The sequence below is a fragment of the Sitophilus oryzae genome, unplaced genomic scaffold (assembly GCF_002938485.1).
Source record: "Sitophilus oryzae breed Bouriz unplaced genomic scaffold, Soryzae_2.0 scaffold_1396_pilon_pilon, whole genome shotgun sequence".
NCBI classification, from domain to species: Eukaryota; Metazoa; Arthropoda; class Insecta; order Coleoptera; family Curculionidae; genus Sitophilus; species Sitophilus oryzae.
The window spans coordinates 13,079,719-13,107,616 of NW_022146055.1; the positions used below are offsets into that span (position 1 = coordinate 13,079,719).

Genomic DNA, 27,898 nt, shown 5'->3' on the forward strand with positions numbered 1-27,898 from the left:
AAAGAATTCGAACTGGGCGTTGTATTGTGTTGTGACAATTTCAAATGTTAATAAAATTGCCGCAAAAATATTAACGCGTAAAGGAGAGCGTAATTAGGGCGTTGTTGGGTACATTAAGATTCAATGACTCAACTTCATTCCCGAATATTCAACTCTCCCGAAACCACATAAAATGCTAGTCAACATAGCTTCATAGTTTCTCACACCGATTTGGTCAATAGCAAAAATGGATTCAAGCAGTTCGACGAAACAAGTGAGTAAACAAAGTGCTCGTTACATAATCAAAAAATTAAATATATATGAGAGGATAAACATTTTTCAATACAATCTTCACTACTATTCATACCAATATGCATAACCATCAGAGCATTCCGACCTACTAAACTATATATTGACGTATTATTACATATTACAAATACGCAATATTAAGTCATTAAAAGTCCATCCCATTTGACGGTCATCTAAGAGATAAATCAGAATTCCATTTGGGCCGATATAAAATCATGGCACGCCAACCGTTGAAAAAAATGTCGCTAGACCTGTGAAAGCATTTTAAATGGCTTTCGCATTAAATTTTATACACTACCGGAATTCTTTTGACGCCATTCATTCCGCTAATTAATTGACTAATTAAAAACAACAAATTACATCATCTATCTTTCTTAGGCTTCTTTCGTTCGCGCGGCGTCAAACTCTAGCTGGGAGAAATGGAAAAGATTTATGGGCAAAAAGGGAAAATCAGCTTAGAGTAAAAGCAAACAAGAATTGTTTGAATTTTAAATTGAATTTTTAGTGATATCTAATAAGAATTTTATATATAGAGTTTTCTACGATGTTCTCTATGGTTGTCTCGAAAACTCTTGAATTAGAGACGGTTAAATGGGAAAAGAATTGCAGTTTTGTGAAGAAAAACGTCTACGCCTTTCAGATTTTTGAAAAAGTTTTTGGCTTACTAGATATTTCGTAAAAAACAAATGTCAAAATTTTTATTTTATAAAAGCTACCTAATTTCATTATAATATATTTTAGACAAAAAGTTTTCAGTTAAAAGTTGTAGATAATCACATTTTTAATGAGGCGGTGTTGGTTAGGTTTTTTCTAGAGCCTGTGGTTTTTGACATATGACGCTAATATGTGTTTTATTAAATGGACACCATAGTTGGCCATGACTTCATAAAAAGCGTCATTTTTAAGCTTTTCAGCGATATAAGCTAAAAGATGTCTTTTTTTCGAAAAACTACTGACTCATAGCCAATTCTTATCTTTTTTTAACTAATTTCTGTCCGCTTTTGAACCTAAAGTTGGTATTTACACTGAATAGTTATCTGCTTCTTTAATGATGGTATGCAGATTGAATTAAATTTAATTTATTGTTATTCATTAGTAGATCGAGTTTTATATGCATTTTTTGCATATGTTTCAGTGATGACCATCTCTTTACAATCATAGAGTAATAAAACAAACCTTACATACACTGGCTTATTTTGAAAGCAATAAAATATTGGTGTTAACTGTTGGACTAATATTAATCAAATAACAAGAAAACAATCAGTTTTATAATTTCACCATGGTGTGACAGACCTAAATATACCAGTATTAAATTAACAAACTACTGAGAAATATCTCACTTGAATAATTGAATAAAATAAATATTTTTCTTACATTTAGTACTTTATATAGAGTTTGACAGTGAGAGACAATGATGAAATAATATATCTTCTTTGAAAAACATTCTGTTTAATTTTGATATTCCTTACTTACTTACTGTCATTACTCGCTGACTAGTATTTGACAGGCATCAGAAGATAGTTACGGAAGGTGTTTACTTTCATAAGCTTTTATTGCATGAATGAAAGCCCGATCCGTGATGTTATATCTCTTCCGCACTCCGGATATTCAAAAATCTCATTAATTTGTTGACTCTACTTTTCGGTTATCGTTGTTAATTGAGTTTACAATTCTTCTTCATAGCGTTCTATTGTGCACTGCTTCCCCCACTGATTCTGCATGCCTTATCCCCTTTAAGTTTTTATCATTTTTATTTATATAGATATCCTTGTACCTTTTGGGTTCTCCACATGGTTTCCTCTTACCGTCTACAAGCTCACCGTAAAGGAGAGATTTTGGTAGGATGTTTTTTCTTGCATCCTATATATATATATGACCAGCCCAGCTTAAATGGGATTTAGTAATCATGAATTCAGCGCTCCCGCAGCTATTTTTTTAAGACCGATGTTCTTAACAGTTGTCGAAGGTGTCTCTGTTGCAACTTGTTTAATGCGTTCGTGTGCCGGGTGTACGGCATCCAGGTTTCGCTTCCATATAACATGGTGGGGATTTTAATATAAATAATTTTGATATATAGATAACGTCTTGGACAGTTGTATCACTAACTGTTCACACTTCATAAACGTCGGTGTCTATAATATAAATGTAATCATATAAATTTTTAAATTAATAGCAATGTCGTTTTTATTTAGAGTCTGAAATGCATTTCTGATTTACTTTGCTGGCTGTTGTTCGACGATTCTAAAATGACTCAATATTGTGTATTTTTAATTTACCAGTTGCCTGGTCTGGCAACTCCCTCTCCGCTAGTCGTGCGTTCTATTGCCGCCAGTGTTGTTCTTTAATTTCGGCAAAATTTACAATTATGATTGGGTCATCGTGGAGCGAACAACGCGAATTTTTGCCAGAATGCCAAATTACCCATCGTCCGACTGGATTTTTGGATAAATACGGACCGTTCGGATCGTTTATAGAAATGGAAATAACCGGCGGAAGTTGCGAAATAAAAAGACGTAAATAATAGAAGGCAATTTGCAATTAGGTGGGTTTTGAATCGACATTAAAACAGAGAAAAAAATGTCATCAGTTAGCAGATTTCATAGTTTAAAAAATCATTTTTATTTGATTGATTTGTACTTGAATTTTTTCAGCAAACTGAATATAAATATATATACTTATATATACTAATTAGTAAACTCAGTTTATTATAACCTTTTGTATTTTACTTATTATACAGGGTTAATCGAAGAGTTGCTTTTTATACTATCTTTAAAACACTCTGGTGCAATAATTTCGTGAGCAAATTTTCCTAAAACATCATTTTTTGATTAGAAGCATGTCTCCTGAATATTTCGTTATATGCCTAGGTTAATTTTTAAGAGCAAAATGAACTTGACACAAACATTTTGCAATTTTTTCAAATATCGTTTCGTTTTGATGTTGTTCTTCATAATGACAAGGTGGCTTTGATAACTATTGTCGTGTACGATTGAATATGGGACTTAGTGTCGAAGATAGTGCAAGAATCATTGATTTTGTTGAAAATGACCGAAATCATAAAATTCGAAGAATGGGAAAACATAACACAATATATTTGCAGCCTCATTGGCAGTATGAACCAACGTCTACAGACAGTCATAACAGTCGGGGGATGTAATACAAAGTATTAGAGTATTTTTTACAAGTTTTTTGGTTGTTTGTACACTTATTTATTATGGTTATGCTTTTTTACTATCCTTAATTATGTTAGTGTTAGCATATTTATTAAAACTAAGCCTGCATCGTTTAACGTACATTTTAACGTTTTTTAAATTTTAATATAGAGTTTTAATGCGGTGTAGATATCGTGATATTTAAAAATATCATAAAGTAATCATAGTTGAAAAAAATGTTAATTGTTGGTGGCAAGTTCATTTCGCTCTTAGAAATTAACCAAGGCATGTGTTGACATGACTCAAAAAACAATATCCTCAGGAGACATGGTTCTGATCGAAAAATAATGTTTTAGGAAAAGTTACTTACGAAATTATTACACAGGGTTCATTCAGGGTGAAAAACAACACTTCAATTAACTTTGTATAATCAGCCAAATACTAAAGTTTATTAAAACTGAGTATATGAATTAAAGTTCACAGATTTATATACAGTTTGCTAAAATTTATGAAAATAAGGCTAAAGATAAAAAAAATATAATACTTGACGCAAGCTGTTGCTAGGATATTTTATTAATTTTAATTGTGTTTTTTTAGACATTGTGAATGATCGTAAACTAAAAAGTATAAAGTGTAATTGAAACCACTAATTTATTCCATTTATTGAGAGGTTCTGAATGAAGCTTACCTATATAGTTAATGTATAAATATATAAATCATATTCAAAATTCCAAAATCTCTTTTTAGTTATTTATCTTTAAAAAACAATTAAAGTTTTGTTGTACTGTCAAAGCTTTTAGAAGGAAGTGCATCCAACTATTCGTATGTTAATTAAATATTCAATGAACATCTATAATAAACCACTTTTATGATAATGTCATCAAAGACCTTTATTCAAACACTCCAACATCTCCTAACCGTTACTTTAAGCTCTTTACACATGTTCACTCGTATAAATAGCTTTTCGACGTTTAATACTAATATACATACAGGACTTTTATTATCTACTTCGTTATCATAGCAAGCGTAATCCAATCACCGATATTTTTCTTCGGCGAACATCCCATAGCGCCCGAAAGAGATAGAAAGAAAAGAGAAAAAATCTAATATACGTTCCCTGCGTGAATTCAATCGTTTCGACTCCCACAAAAACTTTTTGTATGGTAATATGGTAACGGACGGACAAAGTTTCGGTTTTACATAAAATGTTTTGTCAGAATCAATAAAATCAATCTGAACACAAAGCCAACATTGTAAATACGCGTAATGATATGCATTGTGTAGAAGAATGTGTGCTCTCTTAACCAAGTGCTGCCACGCGTGGGCAGTACTTGATTGGACGGACCGGTAGGACTCGGTCTATGTCTATGTACTGTTCAGTGGCGTGACATGGGAAGTAGTAAAAGTCCATATTAATATAAGATATAATAATTCATAATTATTAAATCTTAGCTAGGCTTATTTAAATTTCAGGACCTAAACGCTCGAAGAATTATTCAATGTCTAATAATACCATACAAGGTGAGTCTTAAAGTGCAAATATTTTAGGAGTTGTATATTTCGACCCCAGAAATACGATTATAAGGGTTTTTTTTCATGATTTTTTTTTTGAAATATTGGAATTTTTTTACTTTTTACTTAAAAACATAATTTCTTAATAAATGGCAACATAGGCAGAACATTAAATTTACAATAAAGAAAATTTAGAAAAGATCCAGTGGTTCTTAAAATTTGAGGAAAAAATCATTTTTTTGGAACTTTTTTTTGTGCGTCTCAAAAGTGGCTCACACCCTATACCTTTTTTATTTTTTCAGATAAAAAATCGAGATTTGGTATTTTAATATATGACAATAATTAAAATGACAATAATAATAACGACAATAATATGACATAAATTAGGATTGATTGACGTATTCAATTGTTTTCTGTCACTTCCTGTTTCACCGGAATTGCTTACAACTTTTGATTTTTAAATGGTACCCTCAGTGTTTTGTTGCTTTATTCGATAAAAAATGTCACTCTGAATAGAATCATCAACTTTTGACATTTTCGAATATGGTTTATTGGAAACCGCAACATGCAATTCATAACGACAATTTGAATCGAAATCCCAAGTGTGTGGTACCAAATTATTTGTAAAAAAATTTTTTTTCAAAATATGCTAATGAGCCACCCTCGTTCCATTTGAAAAAAATTAGATAAGATTAAAAATACGATTTAGGCATCTTTTAACCGGCCAGGATAAGATACGAATAACATTAGAAGATCAAATCTATTTTTCCAAGGCTCCTTGATTAAAAATTAGTGTTTTTAACACAGCCATGGCACTCTAGATTGAAATTTAAAATTAAATTTTGTGGGACACCCTGTATATTCGATTTAGTACAGTATGAGCAAAGTTAGGCAAGCGTATCGCTTAATAATTTAAGCTCAAAAGTGTTTACTAGGAGATCTTGCAGTCGAACATTGTTCTTTATAGAACCTCGAACCTTGCGAAGTGTACAAGATAGCTTAATAGCCATAAAAAATCATTTATTAGAATATTTTGAAGAGGAAAGCGATAGTAATGGTCCTTTATGTCCTTTAAGTGCTGTTAAGAAGGTGAGTTTTGTTGAGGTAAATTTATTTTTGTTTCCTGAAACATTCTGATTAAAGGAAAATATGTAAAAGTGGCCAACGCTATGCCGATGCCGGTCAAACTTAATCACGTGACTGAAAGTTTATTTGATATAAACTAATATGTCTAATAATAACAACTTTACAATGATTATATTATAAAAAAATAATAATCTGTTTATTACGAACAAGCTTATCTTCAAATCAAAGTATTGTCGAATTACTGCCACAGAATAATTAGAACAACGTTTTGATTAACATTTTGGTACAGACAAGCGAATATTTTTCCGCGTTCCAGTTATGGCTTTGTTCATGATTAATCACCATAAATGGGAATATTCCTGTTAATTCCGTTGTATACGCGTAAAATGCGAAAAGGAGGGCACTTGTTAATGCATTTCATTTAACTAATTAACAACTGCTGTACAAGGGCAGATTTAAAAAGTACAATGACTGCGGAAAAAAACGGGATGTGACATACGAGCGTGGTTCATACAAAGGACATTAAAAAATAATATCAACAAGACAATAATATAAAAAAAATATTTTTTTTTCAAACGTCCCAAAAGTATTAGTTTTTGCGACGTGATTGACAACATATAAAAAAGTAATTTTAACGGTGAACAGTTTTCAAGATATTTGCGTTTAAAGGTTAGGATGCGTTGATGATCTGCTGATGATGCTAACCTGTTTAGCGAAACGCGCGTCCAGTGCAAAAATAAACGTGTTTCAGTGTATTGTAGTGATTTAGTGTTTTATTTTACTGTGATTACTTTTAAATGCAATTATATTGAAAACTGTTTACCATATCGAATTAAACGAAGAGCACCTTTTTAATGTAGAAAAGTGGTAGTTTTTTTATGAAATTTGTTGAAATTACTGTATCTATAAACATAAAAAAGTACCACCAGTAGAACTTTCTACTCTGATGGAAAGTACCCTTTCAGTGCCGCTACGGAATTTTACAGTATCGCTATTCGCTTTGGCATTAAAATGTATGTAATAGTACCAAATTTCAAGAAAAACGGTTTATCAATATTCTTAAAAATATCAAAATATGTTATTTTAATTTACCAATATCACCCACCGAAGTTATATATTTACACTATTTTTTCGACACCCTGTATATTGTTGGGACTGCTTTTAGAAACACCAAAATGGTGGTTTGTCTTAAGCTGCGTCCACATAGCTCGCGAGCAGGCGAACACGTGAAACACGAAAAACATGGCAAACACTCGGAGCGAGATGCTCGCGACGCTCGCGGTGCTCCACGTGTCACAAGTATCTTAATGGAGTTAACTCGCGTGTATTGTACAATATTTTATCTACGTCTAACTATACAAACACACAATGAATTTTAAAAATTATTGTACTTAACTATATCCCTATCCTAAAAATCAATTACCTTAATACTTTTGTTCAAATAAGACCATGCATGGCAATGTCAATATGACAGTAAATAATATTGATGTAGCTAGTGCGATTCGGAAAGTGTTCCCTCTAGAAGAGGAGGCATTCAGAGCCATTTCTGGATTGCTTCCAGCAAGATCGAAACAGAAGTATGAATATACATACTCTAAGTATGAAAAATGGTGCACCGAAAAAAAAGTACACGACTATGGAAATAAAAAGGTACTCATAACATATTTTTCCAATTTAGTGCAAAATAAGTGTTTTACAAAATATTTTTTCTCTTTGAGTTAAGAAGCTCTTAACTCACTCAAAATGCGTGAGTTAAGAACTTCTTAACTCACTGACGTAGATAAAAAATATTAAAAAACAGTCTGTCTGTTTGTAAATCTGTAGATGTTTACTTTCACTGATCTGGAATCTACTTTTGAAATTATTAGACATCCAACATCGCCTTTTTTTCTCTTTGTCTCCTTCGTTTTGCAATAATGATCACACTAGCAGCCGCTATTAAAAATGCTTCGGTATCATCCATGTCCGGACAGCACGAACGCAAGCACTACATTACAAGGTGGACACCGGCGCCGTTGCTTGCGAGCCGAAGGATCTTGAGAAACACGAAAAACAGGAAGCGCAAGCAACGCAAGCACAATCAGAAGCAAGAGCGCGAGCAGGATCACGAGCAGTATGGACGCACCTTTAGATGCAAGCAAGAAAATACATAGATGTTTTTTAGGAACTAATTTTGAAATATAGTCTAATTTATTTTAAATCTATACAAATAAAAGTAATCTATACAAATGTCGAAAACCAGAAGTCTTACGAATTACGTCATAAGTTAGGAACTATCGCGCTGTCTCGTAACCGATACCAACCTAAAACAAAACTGTGCTCGGATTGACGTATAGACCGCATCCGCACGGACGTACGTCATCGGACGACCGAGATAAAGGTCATTTGTCACCCTGCATCGAGCGCGCGCTTCGCCTGACAGTTATAAGACTTATTTAGATGGCCCCGTCACTCGCGACAAGTTATTTATTTTTTATTTTTATGCAAAACGGCCTCGGAAAGGCTGCGGCCCGCCCGATGCGGACTCTGGATTCATAAAATCGATGGAGTTATAACATCGTAATTATATGCAGATTCCTGGCCGTTGGCTGCGTGTGGAAGCCGCAGAGCGGCTCAGGGAAATAAGTAAACCTAGAGAGATTCTAAAATATTTCTTTAAAATACTAGTTGACCACAATTTATTCCATCTGTGTTTATGGTTTCGGTACTCTAATCGATGCAGAGGTAACTGCTTGGACTGCTCTAATATTTTAATGTTTTGTTCTTCTTTTTTTTGCTGCTTTCCTTTCTACTTTTCCTTATTCCTCTTCCTTATTCCTTTGATTTTTTTTCGTTGTCTTTTTTTAATGTCTAGTGTAGTTTGGTTTGGAGCCATGCTAACGAGATCGAGCCATGCTAACGAGAAATCTCAGAAGCAATACTATTTGTTGATCGATTGTATAGATCTTCTCTATTCCCTGATAAATTTATAATAAATATAAGTGGAAGGGGGTTCTATTGTGTCCCCCTTTCTTGAGTTATACAGTTATACTCATCATACAGTCTATAACTCATTATACATGGCAATCCTTCTGTTGTAGGGGGGCAGGATATTTTCCATCTCCTCTGACATCAACTGTTTATCATCCGAGGAGTGGACATCTACTACCTACGAGAGTATACCGTGCTGGCAACTGTTACTTTTGGGTCGGTATTTACATGTGTGGAAGTAAATCGCATAGGGATCTTATTAAGTCAGATTGAGGGTAATGCGACGGGGTGCTGTTGCGGCGTACCGGCAGCCTTTCCCTATCAAGTAAAGTAAAATCACGATGGCAAACCGCTTATTTTTAAAAGACTTTTTTTTCGAAAAGATAACTAGATAAAATCATTAGATATGTTTCTGGGCATCTGAAATGGAATTATAAGGATATTATCGTTAGGGTGTCCATTTTTTTAATAACGAAAAAACGTCAGTAACTGCGATAATTTAAAAACACATAACACGCTATAACTTAAGAACCACTTTAGATATTGAAGATTTTTTTTATTTTGATCGGATCATTTACAATATGTTTACATAAGAAAAATTCGATAAGGTTGTTTTTTCCATGCTAAAATTTTAAACAACCCATCCATTTACTTTTAGTGCATAGCAGTTTTCAGTAATCGTGTAACTTTTTAATTTAGAAAGATTTTTACATACTGTCTACGAAGAAAGTTTTTGAAAAACTACAATGAATTATTTTTAATAGATTTCGGGATAACGATTTTTGAATCCAGAGTTCTAATAGCGCGATCACTGTCGAACACCAACTCAATTCCCCTTATTTTTACCAAAAATGCAAGTGTTTATAACTTGCACTTAAAAATTTTCAAGCTATAGGGAAAATTACAACGACTCGTTAATAAATAAACAAATAAAATATCATGAGACGTAATTAAATCGTGAAGCTTTCCAAAAATTTCTTCAAAAAATTCCAAATTTTCGCAAAAAAAACTGATAGGCGTGTTTCTGAGGCCGAAATATACTACCAGTTAAAATACTTGCACTTATTTCTGGGACACCCTGTATATTAATAAATAAAATATGTTTCTTCGTTATGGTCATTTTGTTTTTGTGGATTCGGGCCGGTGGCCTGTTATTCCCGGGCCGGTTTCCACTTCCCCATCCACCCCTGCTTCAGAGCCCAAAGGTTTACAAAACAGTTAAATCGTAAAGTACTGTCTACAAGGCGTTACTAGTATAAGCCGACATTTTTAATAGATATAACAATCTGTTGTGTTTAATAGATATAACACCCTCATCACTGAATGCGCCGAGACGACTACCATTCGTACCATAAACTTTGGTACTACAGATATCAGAGATGGAGAACTTACTTCTATCCAAGATACTGACTTTTGTCAAAGCTCTGAGACAGTATAGTTATAATAGACAGAGTTATAACTCAAGAAAGAGGGCCACAATAAATATATGTATAAGGCCGCGGTGATAAAACCGCCTCCCATACATTCATGTTAGCGTCAACAGATGATTATAATTGTAATCATCTGCTAGTTGTGATAGCAGCATTTGGAACATGTGTCCCTGTTAAAATACAAAATGTTTTGGTGTATTGAATCGAATTGGAACAATATAAAGTTTCTTTTCAACCGGAGAATTGATGATTTTGACGGACCCTATACAAAATTCACAAAAATATCTTTCCCTGCCTCGAATTAAGGTGACCGAAAACAATTGAGGGCTTTCTGGCAAAAACCCCATTATTCAGATATTTCGAAATTTGGAAAAACTATAAAAATGTATATCTTGCTCCCATTTAAATTTAAATTGTCATTTTTTTGTGTGAGCTCTGGTTATAATCTGAAATTACAGAAAACTAGTTTTCTGTATTTATTTCTTATTTTTAAGTTAGGAAGGGCGTGAATTTGTTTGGCTTGTGGGGTTTTTGCTGGAATTTTGGCAAAAACCGTGGAAACAACCAAGTCCTCTTAGCAACTGTTCGAACGATTACGAACGACAAACGACCAAACCACAACAAGTAGCGGACTAGTGGGGTTTTTGCCGTTAAGACTTGAGACTTGTGGGGTTCTTGCGGAATTACGGTATTTTTGATCGTATGCACGGGCTGACTTGTAGCACTTTTCTCGAGTTCGTTTGGTAGGAACGTTATGACTAACAAATTACTGTCGGATAGGGCCATTAAAATATTAATCTTAATAATATAAAAATTATTATAATTTTACTCATTTTTCGACTAAAGGGGTTTTTGTCAGAAACCCCTCAATTGTCACTCTCAGAATTCTATAATACAGGACAGACTATAATAAAAAAGCAAATTTAATTAAGTTATTGAATTAGTGTTGTTAGATTTCCACAAATTTATTTTGAGCTTTCAAAGTATTGGAATAATCCTACAAATAATACCATCACTGAACATTATAATAATATGTAAAATGTTGCGTGGGCTGCCCTATATTGGATGTACCGCGAGCGAGCGCGGCATTCATTATTCCTCGAATTGGTTTTTCTTGCCAACCCAGCCAGACATCCAGTCAGCCAACCAGTCGTTGATCATACGACGCGTACGGGGAAAAATATGCCAAAAAGAAAAGTTACGGCGTACCTCAGGACGAGCATCGACGACGACGACGAAAACGATTTATAAGAAAAAGGGGAATTCCGAATGAAGTTTTAGCGATGGCGCGGGTTTATTTTAGCAGCGGAACGAATTGATTTTCGCCTCTGTGGAGCAGAGCTACGGAATGAACGACGGTGTTCGGTAGTAAATAAGGAGAAAAAGAAGAAGATAATGACTGTAAAGTCCGGTACGGAGATATTGCGTTTAGTCATTGTATTTACGAACTAAAACGTACAAGAGACAGTAATGTTCATACAACGAAAAGGCTCCTTCTACTTGCCGCAATAAAACTGAAGAAGGGGCAGCTTTATGCAGGCGCTGCGTAACGTTTTTTCTTATTCTTTTTTATTTACGAGTGTTGAATGCAAATGAATTTACATAAAGTTTCAACTATATACACGGTGGCAGTGAGAAAACCTTCAAATACCATTTTTATTTCTTTGTCGCGCTCTGTTATATTTTATTGAGGGAGTATAATCCAAAAGAAATCCCGCACTTTGGTCTCATTAGTTTCTTTGTGCATCCTATCCTGGAAAACGCACAGACGTTTATCTACCAATCAAACTCATTTAGAAAAGAGGTAAAAACTGTATCAACCCTTTATGTTTTTTTCTGCTATCTATATCGCATTTACGAGTGTTCAATGTAAATGAATTTACCTAAAGTTTTAACTATACAGGGTTATTCACTTCATTCGACGCGGATTAGATTTTTAGGAATTGTGAGTAATAAGTGTGTATGAGGACTTCTACAATTTAAAATTATTCCCAAAAGATACAGAGTGTTCCAAATCAATAAAAAATAACAATGTTTTATTTTTTTTAAATAGAACACCCTGTATATTATTAAATTTTTAGTTTCTACGATTAAAATAAAGGTAAATTTAATTAGGGTTTACCGCAGTTTTTGTGAAAATACAGTAACAGTTTTAATGATTCATTTTTCTATGCATATTAAAGTTTTTAAAACCAAATATTGTTCTGAAATTTTTCTATTTACTAAATTTTGAGTTGCAATAATAAAAATAATACTACCTTATACAGAAGGTCTAAAAATTTATTTTAAATAATTATTAGGTTTAAACGGCAATAATTTGTTTAATATAAATGGAACACCCTGTATATTTGACGAGAATCAGATTCACAGTTTACTTGTCTATCAAATTGTATTATATAAAGGGAAATTAAAACAACTTTCGTTGCACGTCATCAATGACACCATGCGTCGTCTTATGGAGTTTGCTGGTGGTCGTATTATGATGTGCAACGAAAGTTATTTTAATTTCCCCTAATTTTTTAGCTATCTTTTCAAGTTTTCGTAGAAAATACATTTTCTTATAATTTAGACCTCATTTATTAATATATCCATGGAATATTGACATTTTAGATTATTTTTAAACATGTAACACATTTTTAAAGAGTACAGATACTAATATTGTCAATATAGTTTGCTTATTTTTAAAAATTGCTTCAAATACTAAAAAAACAGAATGTTGTATGTGTATTAGACAGTGTGGTAAAAAGTAATACCTTTTATTTAAAAGAAATGAGTTATTAATGCGAACATCTGTTATTATAAATAAGCATTTGCTTATTTATAACAACAGAGACGTTCACATTCATAACTTATTTAATTGATTAATTATTTTTAATTTAATTGAGATTTCTGATTCAAATCCACATTTATTTAGAATAATTTATTAACAAACAAAATTAGTAGTAATTAATTTATATTTGGTTGGAAATATAATGGTGGTATAATTGGTATACTCTTTTACAAATATTTAAATAGTTATCTTAATCGTCTCTTTCTAGCAATATTATCATATTTAGCACTTGTACATTTTGTACATTTGTTGCTTTAAAAAATCTAAAATGTCAATATTCCATGGGTATATAAATGAGGTCTCAGTTATAAGAAAACACTACACGAACACAGACAGAAGAGCAAAACCGTAGTCAAAAACTTTTTTGACTAAATGTGTTTTCATGTGATACTTTAATGCAAATTAGTATAGTTAGTTTAGTCACAGTCAGGCTGATCGCCAATCGTCCAGTAGGACTTGTTTTAATGATATTTGTTTTTAAGATGTATATTGATAAAGTAATTTGTTATTCATATTCGTTTTGTTTAATAAATTTGAAAATAGTTTTAATAATATGATTCGGCCACAAATAATTAAGAATTCAAATTAAATTAGTAGCTGTTATAAAATTTCGTAATTATATTTCATCATATCATGAGCAATAAAAGTATTTTTAATATAACTTAAGAGCAGGGTTGAAAAAAAATCATGATTTTTTTAAAAAAATCAAAAAAAATCAGATTTTTTTTATTTAAATAAGATTTTTTTGATTTAAATCAGATTTTTTTGATTTTAATTCAAACAATATTTAAATCGGATTTTTCCACATCAGTCACCAGTCACCAATATATTCCGCATTAAAAATCGTTCGCTTCAGATCAAAAGGATTTTTTTTCAAACGCTTCAAAAGTATTAATTTTTGTCATTTTAACGCCTATGCATAAAAGTAAAGCACTGTTACGCCTAAGCACAAAAGTACAAAAATATATGATTAAATTGATATTAAGTGTCCAATTCAACGAGTGTACAAATAGTTGCTCGATTACTGTTTATATTATTTGCAATGTTTGAAATTGATTAAAAAAGTATTTGTAATGTTTGAAAAATATAGTACCTATGTTCTATTCGGAATAAAAATGTACTTTTTGTGCCTCCCTGTTATAGCTAGTATAATTTTTACTTCTATACAATACACTATTGTTCGGAAATAAGTCGAGAATGAAATTAGTATGTATTATGATCTAATGTCAAAGTGCAAAGTACTTACTGCAGATCAAAATGTCTCAACATATTTTCTGACAATGATTATAGATTCTCGGGAATGAAGATTAGATTATAATTATTATTAACATTAGATTATATTAGACAAACCTAGTTGTGCACTAGACTTTGCGAATGATATGTATTCGAAGAGCGAATTTTTGTCACTTATTTTTAATATAAATCCCTGCGTTTAGCGGTCTAATGGATTCACACGAAATTAGTTCAGAAATCGGTCTAACAATTAAATTGACACATTTTTATAACTTTTACAGTTATTTTTTGATTTATAATAAAGTTTCAATGAAATTATTTTTTTTTATTTAAATCACATGATTAAAATTAAAAAAATCACTTGATTTAAATTACGTTTTAAATCATGATTTAAATCATTTGATTTAAATCATTTGATTTAAATCATTTGATTTAAATCATGCCAACCCTGCTTAAGAGTCTATTACACTATACTGTTCGGGTATATTATATTTCAGAAACTTGCTTAAAGCTTAGCCCGATCTTGTCATCCAAAATTCCAAACACATGTGTTTTGATTAAGGCTGGATTAAGGCTTGTAGAGCTTCAGCATTTACTATAAAAGACTGAGCAATTTGTACAAAACTATATAAATTGTATATCACTGTAATCACAAAACTTCAATCTATTTCCCTATTGTAACGGAATTTTAAATTATGTCTTTATTTTCGAGGAAATTTAGTCCAAACATAAGGTATATTTTGTTGATGTTTGTCCATCAAAATCTTAAAAATGAAGAAGTTATCTCTAAAAATGTGCCACAATACGGATATAGTACAATCCTTTATCTTTAATTTGCTTCTTCATTTCTGTCAAAATACCTATAGCCTATTTTACATAAAACATTAAATGCCGAACGCTTATTTTGCTCCTTTTTCGCACTAGTGGAATGGACGCTTAAGATTTTTTTTTAAAAACACTCAGATCATTAAAACTTTTTATACCGTAATCAAAAGGCTTCAGTGCAATTCATTACTTTGGTAATAAGTTTTATTAATTACTAAAGACGGATCTGTTTTATTCAGGCGTTTCGTTTAAGAAATCAATAAATGCCTAATTGCATTAACAATTCAAAATCGTAATTACGATTTCAATACGCTATAATGTCTCCCTTTTCCTCGTTTAATGAAATAATAAAACAAAGTAATATTTAAAGCGAAGAAACGAAGAAAAACAATAATTTGCTTTACGGCAGTCGCTTAAATTGCGTTAAAATTTACTTTACAGAAATAGGAAAATTTTAAAAGTGAATTGTTTATTCATTTTGTTGATTCTTATCGAAATCGTTGTTTATTGTTATGGATTTTCTTAATCGAATACATTAATCAATTATCTTGGTCTTTGATGTAATATACGATGCGGATTTACGCAAAAGTATTTATTATGTGTTGGCTTATAGTCAAGGTTTGTATGCGCATAAGCCTAGCCCAGATCGTGTCTTAACATCATAACTATTATCTGCTTTTTATAATTTTATTTGAGATTATACTGTTTTTTTAAACATATTGTAGATAAAAATATTAGGTATTTTTTTTATTAAAAATCAATATTTTTTATGTTAAATTTTTTGTATATGTTTTTTGTATAATTTTTTTTATATGGTATGTAACATACACATTGTTTGGTTGACGACATCGACTTCTGACGTTTTTTACGTCAAAACTAACTGTCACAGTGACACGGGTCGTACACGTTCAAGTTGGCCTTGATCCAATCTATCGACAAATCGACATACCAAATTTCATTTAAATGGAACGATCCGTAGGCTATTCTTACCACTTTTTGTCTCGCCTGTCGTGTCGCGTGTCGTGTCACGGCCTTGTATTTTTATTCGCAGCGCGGGTAAAGAAGTTTCACTTTAAAAAATAAGGAATACTGCGTCACTGAAAAATGTTTCTGTGCTAGTAGCGCCATCTATTGTGTGAAGATTGAATTTATACAGGGTGTTACAAAAAACATGTGCCCTCTCTAGTGGGGAGATTCCTCACGCAAAAATAAGATTTATTTTTCATATCAACATAGGTCCGATTCTGCTTTCTTTCGTAGCTACAGGGTGTTAAAGTCTTAATATTTTTTCGATTTATTTTAATTTTCTTACTTTTAGCGTTTTGAATGAAATTTTGAGGGTAAAAGTTACTATAAATGCGACATATTTTAAAGCTACAAAAATGTCGACATATTCACCAGGGACGTGCATATGGGTTATCACTGGAATATTTTTCTAAAAAAAGCTTGTACGCCACTGACTTTTTCTTCTCTTGTTAGTGTAAGCCGTTTAATGCCGATTAAAAGTTGTCTCTTCCGTCCAGGTCTAATAGCAACCTTTAAAAAAATTTAAAATCATTAACTTGCGAAAGTACTCATTGATTCCTCATCAAAAATATGAAAAAAAGTTCCTATAAACATGGGTATGGAAATGCATAGTTTTAGAGTTACAGGATGTTAAAACTTTTTAAAATTAGGTTTTTTGTAATTATCTTAAATACCATTATTTTTTTATTTGAAATTGCTGTAGGTTGGACTAATAGTAATAATAATATTTATTAATAAATTAGATAAAATTTTTCATTTATTAATTTTATTTTAATTTTAATTTTATTAATTATAGTGATTTAGAAAATTGCGTTTATCTCATTCATGAGGCCGAATTCGACAAAATATCAAGAGATAACCTTTAATTGGCATTAAACGGTCTACACAATTTTCATATCAAAAGAAAAGAAATCAGTGGCGCACAATTTTTTTTTGAAAAATATTCCAGTGATATGAATTCCAGTGATAAATGAATTTATTGAAACTTTTTTACATTAAAATATGTACTAATAGCACTTATAGTAAATTTTATCCTCAAAATTTCATTCGATTCACTAAAAGTACTTGGAAGAAAATTATAATAAATCGAAAGATTATTAAGAGTTTAACACCCTATAACTACGAAACAAAGCAGAATCGGACCTATGTTGATATGAAAAATAAATCTTATTTTTACGTGAGGAATCTCCCCACGAGAGATGGCACATGTTTTTTGAAACACCCTGTATAATTTCACTAAACTCATTTTGAATATAAAAAAATTCCAATATGAAGCATACAATGTGTTGTGTTAAAATAAGATTTAATAGTAAAATATAAATATACATTCATCTGGTTAACTTTTTCACCATTACTTTCGTACTCATTACATTTTATTAATTAAATCCGAAATAAAAAAGCAAAATCTAAAAGCCCATCTTAAATTACATCGTGATGAATTAGTAGAAAGCCTTTTCTGTTTTTCACTTAATAATTATTTTTACTGGGATTTCTTGTCGGGATTCTTTTAGTGATTCGTCATAGTTTACGTTATAATTAACAGGAAATTGAAGAATGCCTTTATCGTCCTATTTTTTATCTCTTTTTTAGGCAAAGGCTCTTTTAGTTTCTAAAATATTTACTGTGCACAAAAACCGTACAATTATTTAAATTACCCTAATATGAAAAATGTTTTATTAATGCTAATGGTTTTATACAATAGAAACGTCTATTTTCTAGCAACATTTATCATGCGTCAGTAATAAGTCAATAGCATATTATAGAAATTTATTCAGTAGGTAACGGAATCTTAAACTATTTTAATGAGGCGTTCAGTGTTAATAAGAAGATATGTATATTATGGTATTAAACCGTTTAACGGGAGTATATCTTTTTTAGTAACTGTTAATCGTTAGATAGAGGCTCATGCCTGTTATTAACGTAAATTTTATATGTATTTCGAAGGCTAATTAAAACATTAATAACCAATGACTATTATAGCTTACTTTTATTTGGGAATGCAATTATAACAACAGTTAAACAACAACTTCTTTTTAGTAAAACGCCACTGTCTAGAATCCAAACCGAAAGCAGCTTCTTCTAGAAAAGATCCAGTGGTTCTCAAAATCTAGCAAAATAAAACACTAAAGGTACGCGCACACTGACCAGAGCCGCACGCGCCGCATCGACCGAAGAAAAATATTATTTGTGTTACTTTCAATGAAGGTGGGTGCGCACACTAGCCAGAGCCGCACGAATCGCATCGACGAAAATGCGGCCAGCATTGTTGGGCCAGAGTGATTTTCGCTAAATGCGGCTAGTGCTGCTGACGTCACACGCATTTCCTTCGACTCTACGTAGGTAGCCAAAGAGGAGATTAGAAATTCAATTAGGTATGCTAAGATCGCAAATTTTTCATGGCTCATATTGAAAAATTTTAGTTCATTAAATATGGGAATAATGTGGATTTTTGCAAATATTGTGAACCTATAACTTTCGATTCTTTCTCGTGATTTCTTCCTCTTCTATTAGCAACAAGCTCATAATTATTTCTTGTACGTTGTCATTCATTGTCAAGAAATATTAAAAAACACGCTTATCACCGCAAACAGGACTCCGGAAGCGACTGATGAGAAATTCGATTGGCAAATACGGCTGTAGTAGGGGCAAAAAGAAACAAAATAGCGAATAATGCGGCGCGTTCGGTACGGCTCAGTGTGCGCGACAAGAAAAAAAAGTGCGATTCGTGCGGCGCGTGCGGCGAGTGCGGCGCTGGTCAGTGTCAGTGTGCGCGTACCTTAACCATACTGTACCAGTTATAGTATTTAAATTTTTTTATTTAATATATACAGGGTGGTCCGAACTGTATTCCGGAAACTTCGGCAGCATATTCTGCAGATAAAAATAAGTAAAAAAGTTCATATAAATGTATGTCCGAAAATGCTTAGTTTCGGAGATACAGGGTGTAGAAGTTTCATTTTTATTTCGATTTTTTCCAAATAATTTATGAAGTAACGTCAATATTTGGATGAAAATTGGTGTCTGGGAGTTTTTTGACATGAGAAATTCGATTTTGATGACAATATGACTCCTACTTGTAGAGGGTGCCACCTACATATTTTTTAACTGATTTGAAGAGTAATAACTTTTAGTCCGTACCTGTATAAAACTACCGAGTAAGAAAATATCAATTTACGACATTTTTTACGTAAAGAAGTTCTCTTAGGAAAAACCGCTACCGAGTAATGGTTCTCGAGATATTTAGAATCGAAATTATCAATACCTGTCAACATTGACATAAATTAAACATGTTGACTAAGTACTTATTAGACTGAAATCATAAATTTAAAATGTTTTTTGACCAAACTTCAACAGAAACTGTTTTATCATCATTTCTTCGTAAAAAATAATTTAATTTAATTATGATTAATTTAAAAAAAAATATTTTCCGAAATATATTTTTTCAGTCAAATAACTGTCTACTCAACGTGTTCATTTTTGTCAATAATGACATGTATTGACTATTTCCATTCTAAATATCCTGAGAACGGTTACTCGTAGCGATTTTTACCAAGAGACATTTTTTACGTAAAAAGTCATGGAAATGTATATTTTTTCACTCAGTACTTTAATACAGGTACGGACAAAAAGCTATTACTCTTCAAAACAGTTAAAACACATGGAGGTAGCGCCCCCTACAAATAGGAGTCATATTGACATCAAAATCAAATTTCTCATGTCAAAAAACTTCCAGACACTAATTTTCATTCAAATATTGGCGTTACTTCAGATATTATTTGGAAAAAATTGAAATAGCAATGAAACTTCTACACCCTGTATCTCCGAAACTAAGCATTTTAAGAACTTTTTTACTTATTTTTATCTGCAGAACATGCTGCCGAAGTTTCCGGAATACAGTTCGGACCACCCTGTATATATTTTATCAGTATAGAAACACGACAGCACAAAATCACCCCCATAAACATACTTGAAATATTACTCCAATAAAACCAGAAACATATTTTCTTTCAAATAAATATAAAATTCTAATAATTATTCATAATGCAATTTTTCAATCTATATACTTCCCATTCTAGAAAATGGAACGAGCTACTCTGTTAAATAACTATGCATTTTAATGGCGACTACTTAACGTGTCAGTCACGGCAGTTTTACAACAGTCAGTTGCAGCTTTTTTCTAGTAGCCAGCGTTAAGCTGTGTAATAACACCATTGAAAACTGGTAGCGGTGCAATTGTATCGTATGTCCCGCAGGTATGATTTCATAATTATATGTATCAAAACTACTTACACCTGGGGTTTTAGTACCACCGACTATACTACGGTCTCTGCGTTACTTGGCTGAAAAAAATATAATGCTAATTCTCTTGTTTGCATGTTATAGAAAAATAGTCAGAAATACAAATGTAGCGTTAAAAAACTTGAAAGAAAATTGTGTCAGACTATTAAATAATTTATGTGCTAACACTCATGTGACCCAAGAGATAAACTAAAAGGAAGTTAAAATAGTTAAAAAAATTGTCTTATTTTGTTAAACAAATTTGTGTGTAGATATTTAACAACCTCAATTTTGAAGCTATACTTGATTTTATTTGCAACAGATATTTCCATTTTAAGTGTTTTAGTTTAGTATAAATTTATTCTAAGATTATAATAATAAAATAAAACACTAATAGGGCAACGGCCCAGCTACGTCGAAACACCGGTTCCCATTAGAACACCGAAGTTAAGCGACGTAAGGCGATACTAGTGGATGGACGGGTGACCGGTTCGAAACTCTGTATCGTGCTGTTGTCCAAAAAAAGGCAAAAGTGTAAAATCTATTGACACACACTGCTCATTCACGCCGGTTCGAGGCCGGATGAGGTCGGATATCTCGTGAGTAAGAGTCGATATAGACACTTGCCAAGTCGGTAGGCCATTGACCATGATATGGCCGAAGACCACGGTTCGGATTCCTCGTAAATAAAGTAAGCCCCGTCGAGATTAGCCCTGGCAACAAAAAGGAGACGTTAACTAAAATCTTTACTTTAATTTACTTTAAAACACTAATACACCAAAACATTTTACACTTAAAAACTGGACGCGTGTTTCGCTAACCATATGTAGATTTTTGATGCATGCATCGTGGGGAATTTGTGGCAAAAAGGTTCCATAGAATGGTCCCAATGGAGTCTTTTTAAGCCAAGTGAAACGATATAATTTTTATAGAATTCGAAATTTTGCCGAAAACACGTTTTTCGTGTTACAATAATATCGCAATAAGATTTCGACATAGTGCCTTTTACGGTAAAACCACCGAGTTATTGAAGGTGTAGCAGATTTAGTTAACAAAAAAATTATTATCTAAAAAGCTATGTTGTGTCCCATGTGTACGGCGCGGCAGCTTTTCTGCTCTATGGATGAATTTGTATTTCACTGGAGGTACCCAAATTACACTAAAACTAAAAGTATTGGGCGCCCGACAAGATTCAAAAAAACATACAGTCATAGTTAAAAATAAATAACTATATTGAATGAAGATGATTCCAAATTATTGTAATTAGTGATAATTAGTAATTTTTGTAATTTCAATGTTTTACCAAAGAACACCACTTGATGATCTTGACGAAAGATGGGGTATTTTATGTTTTTGAGCCATTATTTTGTGATAAAATATGAAATATTGTGAAAGTTGCCATATAAGATTTTAAGTTAAACTTTAACCTTCAGTAACTTTCAGTCGAATCGATTAAATGGAAAATCAACAATTACAAGTATACCGGGTGCGTCTCAAAAGTGGCTCACCCCTATTACTTTTTTATTTTTTTCAGATTACAAAACAAGGTTTGGTATGTTAGTATATGACATAAATTAGGATTTATTGACGTATTCAATTGTTTTCTTCACTTCCTGTTTCACTGGAAATAACTACAACTTTTGATTTTTAAATAGCATCCCCGGTATATTTCTACTTTATTCTATAGAAAATAACACTCTGTATAGAATGACGTATTATCGTATGTCAACTTTTGATATTTTCGAGTCGACAATTTGACTCGAAATACCAAAAGTGTGTACCTATATAATTATTCGCAAAAAAATGCTTTTTCCAAATATGCTAACGAGCCACCCTCGTCCCAATTAAAAAAATTGAGATATCATTAAAAATACGATTTGAGCATCTTTTAACCGGCCAGGATAAGACACTAAAACATTAGACGATCAAACATATTTTTCCAAGGCTCCTTGATTAAAAATTGGTGTTTTTAACACAGCAGTGACACTCTAGATTAAAATTTTAAATACAATTTTGTTTTAAACAAAAATGTCGAAAGTTGACATATGATGTCATTCTATTCAGAGGGTCATTTTCTATCGAATAAAGTAAAAAAAAATACCGAGGATGCCATTTAAAAATTCCAAGTTATAGTAATTTCTGGTGAAACAGGAAGTGGCCGAAAAGAACTGAATACGTCAATCAATCCTAATTTTTGTCATATACTAACATACCAAGTCTTCTTTTTTTAATCTGAAATAATAAAAAAGTTATAAGGGTGAGCTTGAGACGCACCCGGTATATATTGATTTTTACAATAAAATACATATATCATATATAACAGATAATAATCTAATTTTTTTACAATACAATACGCTCATTTTTTAGAACACAAATGTGTTTGAAGTTGGTGAATTTGTTAATTTTTGAATAACATGTGTCGTTTAAGGATAATTCTACGTTATACAAACAGCAACAACTGCTTGATATTAAAATTAGTCTATAGAGAACTGTTTTCTTTATTTTTTATTAGAGAAGAAAGCCATTATGTCGTTTTACTTTGTATCCGTTAAACTTGCGTGAACTCTTTTAAGCCAGGCGAGGGTCTGATTTTATTTATACAATTTGTTACGGTGGCGTGACTATCAGTGATACGGTGCTATTGCACCTGCACTGTTTCTAATCCTGGTGTTTTTTTAATGGGTCTTTTTTAATCCAGTGGTCGTCCATTGTTCTTTTTTATTTCTGTAAAAGAAACCTTTTTTAGGTTAATATCGGAGTCCCTCATTAAAACTCAAAAGAAGATCAATCAAGCGATAATTCAATTTTGTGTTTTATGATTGTCATTTATCGTCTAGTTTTATTATTTTAGAATAAAAGTTTATACTTGTAACAAATGGTTATTTACAGCTATGACCGTTATTGTAGTATCATTACAACATTTTTTCTTTATTTCAGTTGTTCTTTTGGATACCACGGCCGAAGAAGTAATGTTAGACTGGACGAGATATCCATATGGACCACTATCGAGCACACCAGGGGTGAGTTGCATGATATTTTTTTTGCATATTACTCAGACTGTGTTTAAATATGTTTTACAAGCAAAAATAAGTTATTTTATTGTTTTAAAATGTTAAAGAAGCACAAAATTTATTTAGTTCAATGCTATGAAAAGACTGATAATAGTTATTGGAAAATGTGATACTTTAACAACAGCAAAAAAAATATGACGTTAATCGAAATTAATAATAACCATCTATCATAGAAACACCTTTCGATTTTTAGGAGTTAGAAAAAAATCAACAATATCTTCATGTTATATTTCAAATTTTCTCTAACATTTTATTTAGAACAAGCAAAAATTTTTATGAAGAATGCAATTTTCTCAAAATGTCAATAATAAAAAAGTGTATCCTCTTGTAAAGACAATCCGGGGACATACTGTATATTTACATGATAATTCTATCAACTTCATATAATACAGGGTCTTAAGTAAGTGCTATACAGGGTGCTACAAATTCGTACTACGAGCATTGGTATTTCGGTAATCATAATAGATACGAACATGATTAAATTGAGCGAAATTTGCAAAGTTCACCAAGATGCCATCAAAAAAGTTTTAAAATTTTTAAAGGTTGCTGAGTTTTTTGGAAAAAACGGATTTTTTTGAAAATTAATTTAATTTTTCCATTCGTTACTTTTTAGAAAATCAAAAAACTAATTGCATATTCTCATAGCCACTTTATTAGGGCTATCTGATAGTATTTTTAGACTTTCAAATTAGCTGATAATTTGTGAAATACAGAGGTCAACTTAATTTTTTTAAATACGCACCTGCATTTTTTATTTCAGGTTTTGACAGAACTCTTGAGTACAATGATATGCCACACTAATTTTTTTTGTTTCGGACATTTGAACACAATAATTTGTGTTCTGTTTTTTTTAATATTTAATCTATTCATCGGTACAATATTGAGATAAGCTTTCAAACATAACAATGACGTGGGGTAAAACACTGAACAAGGAAAATCAAATCCATGATGACAAAACATTTTATGAGCGTAATGTCGTCTCCAAAATCAGTTATTATTTTTATTCATTAAGCATATAGTTGCGGCAGCTTCTTGATGGCACCCTGTGAAAAGTGTGTTCTCTTATACATAAATATACGTAAAAATTAGTTTATGATTTTTTACAAATGTATACAGGGTGTTTCGAAAAATCTGGTCATTGATTCATCACGATCCTCCTTAAAGCGCTTGACGTAAAAAGCTGGTTTTTGGAAAACGGTGATGATAAAGCAAAGCGAGAATTTTTTTTGTAATGGTACGAATGATTAATTCGACGCGAACGAAGTCGCGGGTACACGCTAGTATTCATATATTCTTAAATTGATATTGCATCAATGCATGTTTGATGCGTTTAGTTTTCAATCTTTTCTCATTGTATTAATCACTTTCAAAATCGATTACTGTGTTCGACATTCTGCCACATAAAAGTAGTTTTTCGCATACTCATTCATTGATTTCGTAATCTATTATGAATTATGTTCTGAGATGTAACCTAACGGGATTTTTATGTCTTCATAAAATGCAAGTATTAATTAAAAACATTACCTTGATGATATTTTAGTGTTACTTCAGGAATTTAATTATAATAGATTTTTTTACAAATAAAATTTATGTAAACGTAATTAAACGAACGAAGAAAAACGACAGTTGCTTAAGGAACTCGAATGCGTAATGCACGTTGCAAAATTGCGAAGATTATATCTGGGCCTATAATTTACGATTAGAGATGAAAGATATTCATTTCTATGCTGGTTAGTTTATCATTTTATTTGCGTTTTATTTTTTTATATATAGTCGAGTCGCTTATTGCTTGTGTTTGCTTGCAAGGTTGAGCAATTTGTCATATAGCCGTAGGATTTGCATTTTGCATACGATATGCGTTACGCAATATACGGTATTAATTATTCAAAAGTGATCAGCCATTTATTTTTTAATATTGTCATGAGGAAGTTGATAAATTCGGCATTCATTTCCATATCATTTTTTTTAATCCGATCTATATAAATGTACTCGTTCTTTTTTACTTGTCTTAAGAAATTAAATAGCGGAAAATAGCTTTACATTTTGAAACAATAGTTATTTTTTATACAAGAATATAATGCAATTTTATCGTCGTGTATAAAACAATATTTTTTTCCTTAGCGAGTTACGTTTTAAAAAATATTCAGAAATTATTATTTCAAGGAATTTATTGCGAGTAGAAAAAATATTGTGCTGGGTTGGCGTTGGTTTCTATGTAATTTGAGAAATACATAAAGCTGTCTCTTTAGTTGTCAGTTTTGAGTCAATATATTTCTATGTAATACTCTTTTGTGTTGATTGCTGATTGAATTGGAGCCAGAAGAATGGCTCAAAACGAAATAAGTAAATTACCAACAGATATTCAGGCTGAGGCTCAAACACCATATCCAAACTAGTTCCATTTAAATCCCGAATAACTTATGAAAAGGAAAACAAAAATTTTCAAAAATGGAAGCAATTAAAAAACGTGCGAGAAGAAATAGAGTTTTTAACCTATCCTCGCTGTTAAAGTATCATTTAATCTACCCTTGCGGTTAAATTTATCTACTATTTTTGATAGATATAAGGCAATTTTAACAGTGGCTGTGGAAAAAAGAAAATAAATCGACAAATGTAAGTATCCTACAATATGTCATCTCAAAGAAATGTGTAAGAAATGGAATAAAATTAATTATGGAAAAAAAGCTTTTGTGACAATTCAACATGCCTAACAACAAAAAAATATATTTTGTGAGAGACTGTGATAGCAGAAAATTGAAAAAAATATACTCCTTAACGTCAAATCATGTTAACTGACAGCATAGAAAAAAATAATAATGAAGAGATATTATGAAGAATTTTATTACTTCTTTATATCAATTTTTTTTTTGATATAAAGTTAGAGATCTTAAAGAATAATACAAAAAATGTATTTGTACATACAGGGGTGGTAGACATTTAAAAAAATACAACTATAATATTTTTTACTTATTTGGGACACTTGTATCTTTTAAAAATATTTTTAAATTGTAGCTCTAATAGTTCTTCAACGAACCCAAAACTTACAATTTGTAAAAATCTAATCGTTTAGCTACAATACTCCGTGTCGTATGTGGTGAATAACCCTGTATATATTTAACACAAGTGATTCTTTTTATTTTTAATATTAAAAATCGGAGACATACTATTGATTCGTAGGAAAATTAGATTTACGCGTTGAGCGAGAGAGCCTCTCCATCCGGTCCCATATCTGGCAGCGTCAATTACAAAAATTTACATTTTCGAATTGAAAATCGGTTGCTTTGGAAAATCACTGCGAAAACCAATCCCGGCGGCATTATAAGCTCCTCTTTTTTTTTCGATCGTCATGCCCAAATTGCTGTTCTTTTTAATCATGAACTATTGGCCAAATGATTATCGCGATTTTTTGCCCATAGGCGAGATAAATGTTCCTACTTTGTTTTATACCGAAAAAAATTACGCAACGAGTTTATTGAAATCGTTTGATGTATGCTCACTTTGCCGCAAAATAACGTCAATATACATCAATCTGTTTCCATAAAAATGTAGTGTTTTTTTTTCTATTTGGAAATGACTTCAAAATATTGACTTAATTCCATTGTTTTCCATACTGTCCAGATTTCCATACGTAACCCAATAATATAAAATAGTATATTGTTTTATTAGGAGTACAGATTATACTTTTAGAGACGAAACTATAGGTTTAATTACTTATGGAGCAGTTGCTTGGCATACAAAACTAGAGCAACGTACAGCAAGGCAAAACCTGTGCAAAGTATAGAGACTGGCATGTATCTGCATCACAGGTGCCATGAGAACATGTCCAACAGCAGCAATGGAGGTCATTCTAGACCAAACACCACTGCACATAGTGGTCGGTAGTTGTGCCAATGCGATGATTCAAAAGACAATGCAAAAAGAACTTCATTGACGGAAACAGTACTGGGAGAATTTTCAGGTCAGGGGCTTGGAACAACACCCCGAAAAAGAAAATTCCACTTCTCCAACTTCCAGTGGATGACATACCAAGAATTTACAACTTTGAGAGACACCTCACTGTAGTATTGAGTAATAAAATGGATTGGAAGAAAGAAACGCTTACTCAGCATATAAAAGACCATACCATAACGTGGTATACTGATGCTTCCAAAACCAAAGCGGGGACAGGGATAGGAGTATTTGGGTCTAAAACTAAAT

At 31.8% G+C, this 27,898-nt stretch overlaps 1 protein-coding gene across 6 annotated transcripts in view; it reads left to right on the forward strand.

Annotated features, from left to right (window-relative positions):
• The window catches only part of LOC115876062 (ephrin type-A receptor 4-A), a 701,832-nt gene that overhangs the window by 411,098 nt on the left and 262,836 nt on the right, over positions 1-27,898 (forward strand). For all 6 annotated transcript variants that reach the window (XM_030891738.1, XM_030891739.1, XM_030891740.1 and 3 more), the window contains exon 4: positions 23,568-23,650. In XM_030891738.1, the coding sequence (XP_030747598.1) occupies positions 23,568-23,650 (83 nt within the window). The remainder of the gene's footprint in view (positions 1-23,567; positions 23,651-27,898) is intronic.